This window comes from Sinocyclocheilus anshuiensis, unplaced genomic scaffold (genome assembly GCF_001515605.1).
Source record: "Sinocyclocheilus anshuiensis isolate Anshui unplaced genomic scaffold, SAMN03320099.WGS_v1.1 scaffold186, whole genome shotgun sequence".
In the NCBI taxonomy this organism is placed as follows: Eukaryota; Metazoa; Chordata; class Actinopteri; order Cypriniformes; family Cyprinidae; genus Sinocyclocheilus; species Sinocyclocheilus anshuiensis.
The window spans coordinates 1277096-1287297 of NW_015542355.1; the positions used below are offsets into that span (position 1 = coordinate 1277096).

The window sequence follows — 10202 nt, forward strand, 5'->3', positions numbered from 1 at the left end:
TGCCTAGTTTGGAGTAGGTAAGGTTTTTATGTTTTTGAACGTCTCTTATGCCCACCTTACGATCAAAAATATAGTAAAAACAGTCATGTGATTTTTTTTAAAAACAATTTTAAACAACAGTTTTCTATTTTGATATATTTTAAAATGTAATTTATTCCTGTAATGGTATTTTCAGCAGCCAATCATTCTAATAGGCTGATTTGGTTCTCAACAAACAATTATTATTTTTGTTGAAAGCAATTGTGCATCTTAATATTTTGTGGAAACTTGTGATACATTCATTGATGTACCGTGTAGCTGATAATATATGTAAAATGAATACATTGTAATCCTATTATCAAATTGGCTATAAAGTGTTTTGCTGATTGGGCAAATGAGGTTAGTCTGCCCTCTTGGGGTTATCAAGAGCTACTGTTGACTGATTTTCAGCATTTAGAAACTCAATTAACCTCAAAAAGTTTCATTTTACCATGCAAATCAAATTGTTTTGGAGAAAGATGAAAAAATGAAACTGGAGTTTATTAAAGGTAAAAGATACTCATTTTAAGACCAGTTCAAACTCCTTTAGCTCTTTTAAGAGATATTTAAATATATATAAAAGATAGACCTTGTGGATTTTTATTTAATGAGAAATATTCACAATGGCAACACTACGTATAAGACCACAAAACAGCTTACTTTACACAACTTATTTTTCCAAACTGAGTTCCATTGCTGGTGAAATGACGACACGCAACACTGAAAGTTTATTTGAGGGAAAAGATGAGCGTTTTTTTCTTCTTCTTTTTAATCCGAGGAATCAAAGTAAAAACAAAATGTCATATACAGCACAAGTACTGAAAGAGCAGTTAGGCTGTCTGTTCTGTACTCATATTTTACATTAGCACAGTTCTAGAATCTCCTAGAATCCATTTTGCAAACTCTGCTAGTACCTTAGAGGGATTTCTAAATTATTTCAAAATCATATACTTACAGTTCTGCAAATATATACTGTACATACATAATATTAATATAGAAATATGGTTATCTAATGCCATTTTAAGCAGCACTTTTTTTGCACAATGATAAATGTAAAGAAAGTTGGGAAACAACTAATTCTTTGTTTTGAAAGGATACACAGTGCTAATTTGTAAAACCATATACGTGAAGTCAGTAAACACAGTGTGGCACATAGAGCCATGAGTATTCTGCAAAGAGATGCTTTAGATCTGTGAAACAGAGCGGAGGGATCACTTACACATAGAAATGTGAGCTTTAGCCCTCTGTGACAGGCCTTGCCATCTTTTACTAGTTTGACACCAAAAGCAAGGGTTCTTTACATGCTATGCAAAAAAAAAGAGGAAAAAAAGGCAATTTTATCAAACAATATCTGGAGCCTAGTGTGTGATCAGTATGTCACGATCTTTCTTCAAACACATCACAGATCTAGATCTTAGTTAGTGTTCATTGCCGGACACAAGGATCATTTACTACTTAAGTGAATGGAAGTACTAACAGAAGACCAATATTGTGAAATTGCAGTCTCACAGAAGGCAGCTCATTGTTATATAATTCATCCTGGTTTTTCGGACAGATAAACACCCCCACGGTCCTAACATGACAAGAAATAATCACGACAATGAGAGCCACTAACAAGGCAGCCGTAATGAGCCTGCAATCTCAAAATGGATATGCATCCCTTACACTACACTAAGTGTTAATACTTTTCATCCTGATCACACACTTTATCAGTATTTGCTAAGCTGTACTGTTACGGTCAAAGATTTCTAAGTACATATTGGTTAGTGACTGGTTAGAAATGTGACGTACTATGAAAGTTGATCTCCAGTGTTGGTAAAAAATGAGAACTAAAATAAGATATTAATGCCACCTGAATTCTAGAAATGACATGAATTAAAGAACATTAAACATTAAAACAACCAATGATAACTTAGTAACGCTTTAAAATAAGATTGTTCAATAGTTAATCCTTTAAAATGTATTAATCTTGATTAATGTTAACTTTTACATAAAAATAGTACATTTTTGCTTTAAACATTCGTTAACATTAGTTTATTAGCCAACACGAACTAACAAATAAGCAGTTGAATCATAATTAATTTATAAATAAACATTAACTAAGATTAATTTTTAGTTCTTGAAACCTAAGGCATTAACTAATGTTAGCATTTTGAACCTTATAGTAAAGTGTTACCCAACAACGTCAAACATTTTGGTTTCCCATACCAAAACATCAACAGCAATAACACTGAATTAAAATTCTATTTTTTTAGACACTTTTAAAAACATGGCAAGGAGCTTGTTCATATAATGTTATATCATTATATCAGCACAATCTGACAGGTAAAATAAAAATAAAATTCAGGTGCATTTCAGTTTAGCTACATACCTGTATAGAAATTAATTTGGTTTGTTTGTTGACTCTAAGCAGAAATGTTTACGTAATTTTGGGCTGATATGGAGACACTGAAATCACATTGGCAAAAACCCTGAAGTGCTTATCATTTATCTTCCGGAATGGCAACAAAAGTAAAAAGGCATGTATCGGTAAGTATTAAAAAATGCACTAAAAATATGAATTAGTTAAACACCATTTCATTAAAAACAGAAACGGAATACTGTATGCAATGTATATGTTATGAAAGAAAAAAATCTACAATAACAAAACATTCAATACAGAATTAATTTGAAAAAGGCTGTAAATGGAAGATGGAGAGTGGAATGTGTTGGTTTTGTTTAGATGGACTGCTGAAATGTTTGAAATAAATATACAGAGTCAATTAAATTCAGGGTGGCGGGCAAAAAGTAAACAATCTCAGAGGAACCGCCAAGAAGAATTTGTAAATATCGAATTGTGGTTTTTGGAATCAGTGTTTTTACTTTTCATATCCATCCCTTTTTAAAAGCAACTTAATAAGAACTTGTTGATCATAAACTGGTATGTTTAAGAATGTTAAATATCATGTTTACATTGCCATCTATTTTGGGAGCACGCAGCTTCTATAAATCCACACACACACAGACACACTCTCTCTAACACACACACGAGATGATGAGAAGACATGGTTGGGTTTAGTCGTCCTCCTCTTTAGCTTGAGAGAGTGCTTTCTCTGAGCTCGCCGAGCCCTCGAAGCGCTGGGAGGCGATGGCAGCTTGATGGGACATGCTCTTCCTCACAATGTCTCCCTTTCTCCATAGCGTAATCTCCTAAAAATCCACAAAAGTGTCAATTCATACACAAATTTCATACACATCTAATTGAAACAAATTCATGCTCTGGGCATTTAATAGTTAAAATATCACTACTGCTATGGAAACGAGAATGAATCCTTAAAATCAAAGTGGTCAAAGTAGTTATTTCTGGACATCAATAATGAAAATTAAAGTGCCTTTGATCATATAGTCTAATTGTTTTCACATTTAGTTTGCTATTTTTTATTTATTAATTTAGTAAGAAAGTAAAGACCAACCTGTTGTTTGAAGTAACGTCTCTCTTCTTCATCAATGAGTACAAGATTCAGGTAATAACGAACAGAGAATTTCTTATTAATGTCCCTCATGGTGGGCGTCATCTCGTACCCAGCCAGAAAAAGACGGATAGGGATGGATTCACCTAAAGCCAGTAAAGATAAAGTAAAAAATCAGTACACTCCATTTCAACATTGAAAATACGAGTCACTTGTAAATGTTGTATGTTTCACATGAATCCATCAGAAACGTAATCCTTATAAACGGAGGTGTTAAGAATTGTTTCATACCTCGTACAGGTGCTCCATCCATTATCTCGTATTTTGCAATGGTGTCATTTTCATGGTACACATTTGGCCCTGTCCCTGTTGTCTCCCGTTTAATAATATCAATCTCCATGTGTTTGATCTTAATTCGCACCAACAGGAAATAGATCTTCCCTACAATCACATCTTTCAGGTGATACCTGTCATTTTAGGTTAAAAAAACAAACAAAAACAAAACAGGGAAAAATGCAAGCAGGATATCAGTGGATGACCAATTTAAATTATATTAACTGTTTTAAGTTAAAACCATAAACTCACATTCTCTGGCTGTTTTGACTTACTTGGACTTGTTGTACTCAAACTCAATGTGTAGACAGTCCTCAATTCCCACCTCCATCTTTATGGAGGAGTTGAGTTCTGGATATGTGCTGAGTGTGTGCACTACAATGTCCAACTCTTTGCAGACGTCATTAAGTCTCCTGCTGATGATCGCCCGCAGGAAATAGCTGTAGGAAGAATTAGAGTTTAAAATAAAAGCATCTAAACCAACATCAGAGAGTTAACTGTCAACTAAGTGCACAATATATTGTAGGAGCTCATATAAACAATTTTTCCAGAGCTACACAACGGGAACATACCGTAGTTTTACATTCTGGCCTGTGTAGGACTCGTACGGTTTCTCCACGTGTGTGAACTCAAAATCAAAGGTCTGAGATTGAGCCATTTCTCCAGGCCGAGCTAAATCCTTAACCAGAGAGACAAACTCATGATGGTTTCCTCTGTCGAAGTACAATTCTAAGAGAAAAAGCCACAGGAGAGAAAAATTTTACTAGATGCACAACTTTTGACATGGTTTCTTAATAAAATGTTCATATTTTGTTTGTGTATTTGGTTTTCAAGTGAGAACAATTCGTTAAGGCTTTGCGTTTGTTAGGTTTGCCAGGTATGGAACAACACAGCGTTATGGGGTCAACTATGCCTTTAATATACAATAAATAAGGCTGTATAAAGATCTTGATTAATTAAATAGGCGTCAGGTGAAAAAAGACATTTTCTTTCCATAAGTTTCTTCACATTTCTTTGAAATGCATTACATTTTAAATACATAGAACAGGGAGAAACAAGCATCTTTTAGGGAACCTGTTCATTAGTGAAAATAAAAACAGGATTCATAGCTTGTGACGAGCATCTAGGGGTGTGGTTCCTATTATACCGCCTTTTTTACTAGAGATTGGAGTCGACTCATTTCGGAGAATCGGTTCTTTTGAACAAATCGTTTCAAAGAACGGGATAAAAGAACTTATTTGTTGCACATAGTACTGCTCATTATGGGTTTTATTTATAAGAGTGTTTTATTTTTCCATTTAATCTGTTCCACTTCAGATTGTTGTAGCCATGATTCAGCTAACATCGCGACATTTATTTAGACCCTAAATATAATTTGCATTTACATTAAATAATAATACAATTTTATTTATCTTTCTTAACTGAAAAAGTTAAGGCTATTTTTAAGTCCAGCTCCTTTTTGGTTGATAAACCATTTCCAGTACAGGTTTTACAATTTGTAACATTTCTGCTTTTTAAAAATCAACTTATTTTTCGCCTCACTCATCAGTTCTCGACTAGTGAGGAAAAATGTCCGAACAGGTCGGTGAGTTGTTGGTTGAATTCGGAACCGCATACTTGTGGATTACTCTTGCTATTTCTGTCATATAAAGATACGCTCAGAGCGATTTCTGAAAGATTAATTGCGAATCGTGAAGGAATCATTAGGAAGGCTTTGTGAACCGGTTCGTTCAGTTCACTGAAAATATCCAACTCGAAAGAACGATTCGTTCACGAATCAAAAATGTGTCATATGTCACGAGACTAGGTGTTTGTAATTTGACACTTCAACATATTAACATGTTATTACTTAAGTCTGGATCCCCCTTAATGAAACGTGCTTTACAAAACAAATGTGCCCGCGACACAAACGAACACAGATGTAAATGTTGAATTGTCACATACTCACATTACAGCACATACGTTGCGTCATCAAGCATCGCTCGTTCAAACGTTGTACTTACCGATTTGCCCGATAAATTCTATTTTGATCCCTTGATGCTCGAGTCTCTTGCCTGGGTTCTTTAGGGTTACGTTGACTTTCCCAGAGACTGTCTCCCCATCGTAAAACAGGAAGTATTTGTCCTTTTTCCCGTCCTCTGTTTTGTGCTCGACCTTTTTTCTCGTCTCGGCATCATTTAGAACTATGTCAATTTCAGCAGTTTGTCCGAAACTGAAGAAGCTCATCCCGACACCTTGTGCTGGACTGGAATCCTTTTGTATTCTAACACCTGGCCCAATTCCACATCAATACAATTCCGTCTTGTTCACAAGCGAGCTACTTTATCTTCTGCAATGCATGTACGTTTATAATAGGCTGTTTAAAATCAATTTGAGCGAATTCTTCATATGGCTACTTTATTAACACATGCAGAGGATTTTTTTTTCGGCAATGTACAAACAGGCACAAGCTTCAGAAATGAATTTACTACCGGGATAGTGTAGTCCACGTAAATTTTCTTTTCAAAATAAAAGTCTTAAAGAGACGACTGAAATCAAATCTAACAAATTGATTTTAATTTACCAAGAGTCAAATGTACGTAAGAGTAGTTGTATTTAGGAGTTTTAAATATTTTCATTTTTAATAATTTGATGTACACAACATGTTGTTTTATACCCAAGGGTGCACATAAGTGGTGCGCATACGCGACCAAAATAAAAAAAATGTGATGTGTAAATTATGTTCAGACTAGGGCTGCACGATTAATCGCATGCGATATTTAACGCGATATCGCATGCAATTAATCGTGCAGCCCTAGTTCAGACCGTTCATTTGCGTATCGACATTGTCGACAGCTGTTAATGCACAATCGCCTTTTTAGATCGACTGTGGTACTGTATACGATTTCCACTCACAGCGAAAGCATAAATCTAGGATATGCGCTGCCTAGCCTAGCCTAGAACACATCAACACTGATATTTCTCTCTCTCTCTCTCTGGTTTTATTGGCGGGTCGCAACCAACTTGTTCAGGTGCATACCGCCACCTACTGTACCGGGGTGTGCAACTTCAGGGCTTCATGTACTTGGCATGGTTATAATCATTAAAAAAAATTAAAAAAAATAAATAATATTTCCCATTTCCTATATGCTGTGCTCTAACCCTGTATCTTTAAGAAAATTAAAGAGAGCCTTGCTACATTCCCACATTTTCTCATCTGCCCCCAAAATCCCCTTCAAACTCCATTCTTGTTCCAACTCATATATCTTATCTTGCAAGATCCTCCTTTCTGCATTATATTTTTTACACCTCATAATGATATGCTCCACATTTTCTGGAACATTACAGTCATCACAATTATCTGATATGCATTTTCCCATTAAAAACAGGGTTGATTTTAAACCAGTATGTCCAAGTCTTAATCTTGATATAATCACTTCTTCTCTTCTGCATTTCCCTTTAAAAGCCTTGACGTTAATCGATTTCTGAACATTATAATAATATCGCCCTTTGTTATCTATGTCCCACTTTTTCTGCCATGATTCTCTCACTTTTGTTTTAATTAATGATTTGGCCTCACCTTTACCAAATGGGACTTTCATTATTTCCTCGTCCTTTAATTTCAGTGCATTCTTTGCAGTCAAATCTGCTATCTCATTGCCCTCCACGCCAGTATGAGCTGGAACCCAACAAAACTGAAGATTAATTCCAATTCTCTCTATATTTAACATTATCATGGATATCTCTTTATATAAATAACACTCTCACGCAGCACTTCCGGTTTGCGATCCTCTCCCCAACTGATATTTCTTCTTCTGCTTCTTCTTATGATGTTTAATGGCGGTTGGCAAACCAGCTTTTGGTGCATATTCCGCCACCTACTGGGATGGAGTGGTCTTGTGAAAAGGGTCAATTACAAATTTTTTTTTTCAATTCTTCCACCTATATTTTATTATATACATTTGTTCTTTTCAGAAAATTAATAAGAGCTTTATAACCTTTATGAAAACTGTTTAACACATTCTGTAATATCATATAATTAATGCCGGCAGATTTTAATTACTCTTCTAACTGTATTCTTTCCCTTTCATATGCCCTACAGTTAATCAGCACATGCTCTACAGTTTCTGGAATTCTTGATTACATTGACCAGATTCATGTCTTCCTATCATCTGGAGTGATTTATTAAGAGTAGAGTGTTCAATTCTCAATCGAGATATAACTGTATCATCCCTTCTATTACCATAAGCAGTTCTTACATGTCCCACTTGTTTATTTATATTATACAAATGTCACCCTTTGTTACCTTTATCCCATCTCTCTTGCCATATCTTTCTGACAGCTACTTTAATTAAACCTTTAATTTCAGATTTACTCAAGGGTATATGTATGTCAATATTTGTGTGCTTAAGAGCCTGTTTCACTATCTAACTGATATTTCATTCACTCGGCAGCGCTAAAACCAGCAGCGCAACTTACTTGCACTGTTGCCAACTCTCGCAAGATAAATAAGCAACCGCAGTTTAAAAAACAAGCCCAAAACAAGCCCAATATATATATTTTTTTAATTATCATCAATATTATTTATTATCAATAATTTATTACCAATAAATGAACATGCAGCATATTAAACTGAAACCACTCTTTTATCTGAAAAGCAAAAACAGATATGTTAATTTACAAAAATCAGCAAACTGCAACAAAGTGAGAACAAAACTCATCTCCAATCACCTGTGAGCAGAATAGGACTGGAGAGATGGAAAAGGAGAAAAACACAAGAGCTTCAAAGGGGAACTGTAACATAGCCACATATTTATAGCCTACTAAAATATAGGCTATTCGAACCAAATGTATAGGCTATATAGTATTAGTATAGGACTACTTGTTTTTTTGTTACAGCCCATGATTATTAATACATTACAAAAACATTGTAAAAATTAAAAATTAGGCTAAAAGAAAGTCATCCCACTCCTCTGTCTACTTCTGTCATCGCTTGGATTACAGCGTCACGCGCCTTGTTTTTGAACGTGATTTTCTCCAATGAGGGGGAGGAGGGGGCGGAACATTTGGCAAATTAAGCTGCAGCATTTATATTATTGCACTGGTTGGCTATTAACTGTGAGCAGACAGAGTGTCAACCAATGCATTGGAGAATACGGCGAACATAAATAAAGAAACGAAGTTGCTTGTCAGATTTCCCTAACAAGCAACCATATTTTTTAAAATAAGCCCAAAAAACCGCAACCCGGGATTTTTTCACGCAACTTTACAAAAAAAGAAGCCCAAAGTCGCGTATAATACGCGGACTTGGCAACTATGCTTACTTGCCGGCAACCCGCCAAAATAAAAGCGTGCTGATTTTAGGTTTGAAAATGATGAAAATACATACAAAAAAAAAAAAGAGTTAATATAAGCATTGTATTTTTAACTGTACTATAAAATAACTGTATTTTTATTTTATACTCAATTTATTTATTTTTAAATATAATAGTATTATCACACTGATTATTTTGTTTATTATTTTATTATATTTTATTAAAATACAAAATAAATAAATGCAATAATACTATTATCACTATTATTAATTATTTTATTTTTATAGTTATATTTAATGAGTCACACTATGTGCAGTGTGAGTTACAAACTAATTCTCCAGGTGCTCTCATGAGAACCAGACCGAAAAACTTATGTGCACCCCGTTTATAACATTTGTCATATTGGACGCGGTTTCTGCAGGTCTTAAAAAGTCTTAATTCCCGCTTTCTCAAATTAAGGTCTTAAAGTAAAGTCATTAAGTATTCCATCAGTTCATAAAGTCGTGGCATTAATTGTTGCATGCAATGAAAAAAAAATCTCAGTATTTTTGTTTTGTTTTCGAATACAAATATCTAATCATCCTTAAATCAAGATGCATTAACTTGAGAAGCAAAATGAAGCCTTGTTTTCTGAAGAATTTAACAATATGAAGCGAGTTTATGTTTAAAACAAGAACACATATTAAATCATATGGAAACTTGTTTTCCCTTTGAATTAAGATTTTCTAGCGGAGCCCATTCGAAGATATTTCTTCTTTCTTTAATCATGAACTCACTCAATTTATAGGCTATATATTTCTCAAAAAACAAGACTTTTTATTAAAAAGTTATGAAGCTCTGTTGGAAGTTGTTTTTTTTTTTTTTTCAAAAAGGTCATAAAAAATCTAAAATTTACCTTCAGAAAACCTGCAGTAACCCTGATCCATGGCTGATTGTACAATTAGGAGAGCCCTGGTTTGTTGAAATGTCATATTAAATCAAAATTATACTTATTTATAAGTGGAACGTCTTTGAAAATGCTGACAAAAAGATGTAATGATGCACCCTTGGGGAAGTTCAAGCTCAAACCGGTGTGCACCGTTTTGCTACGGTTTCCGGTTTGAACGAC

The 10202-nt window shown here is 34.4% G+C and overlaps 1 protein-coding gene across 1 annotated transcript; it reads right to left on the reverse strand.

The window, feature by feature from the left end:
• Positions 1 to 707: 707 nt before the first annotated feature.
• On the reverse strand, positions 708 to 6299 carry LOC107691644 (vacuolar protein sorting-associated protein 26B-like). Its single transcript, XM_016490376.1, has 6 exons — positions 5804 to 6299; positions 4373 to 4529; positions 4076 to 4240; positions 3759 to 3934; positions 3471 to 3613; positions 708 to 3207 (listed from the first exon to the last, which is right to left on the reverse strand). Exons 1-6 carry the CDS (start codon positions 6024 to 6026, stop codon positions 3073 to 3075), a joined length of 999 nt encoding a protein of 332 aa, XP_016345862.1. The 5' UTR covers positions 6027 to 6299; the 3' UTR covers positions 708 to 3072.
• Positions 6300 to 10202: the final 3903 nt, after the last annotated feature.

What these genes read in the sequence shown, in the direction of transcription:
- LOC107691644 (XM_016490376.1), bottom strand. Translation starts at nt 6,026, where the DNA reads ATGAGCTTCTTCAGTTTCGGACAAACTGCTGAAATTGACATAGTTCTA. An exon ending in GGCCAGAATGTAAAACTACG is followed by an intron (nt 4,241 to 4,372) that starts GTATGTTCCCGT and finishes TTCTTCCTACAG; the next exon opens with CTATTTCCTGCGGGCGATCA. An exon ending in TTTGAGTACAACAAGTCCAA is followed by an intron (nt 3,935 to 4,075) that starts GTAAGTCAAAAC and finishes CTAAAATGACAG; the next exon opens with GTATCACCTGAAAGATGTGA.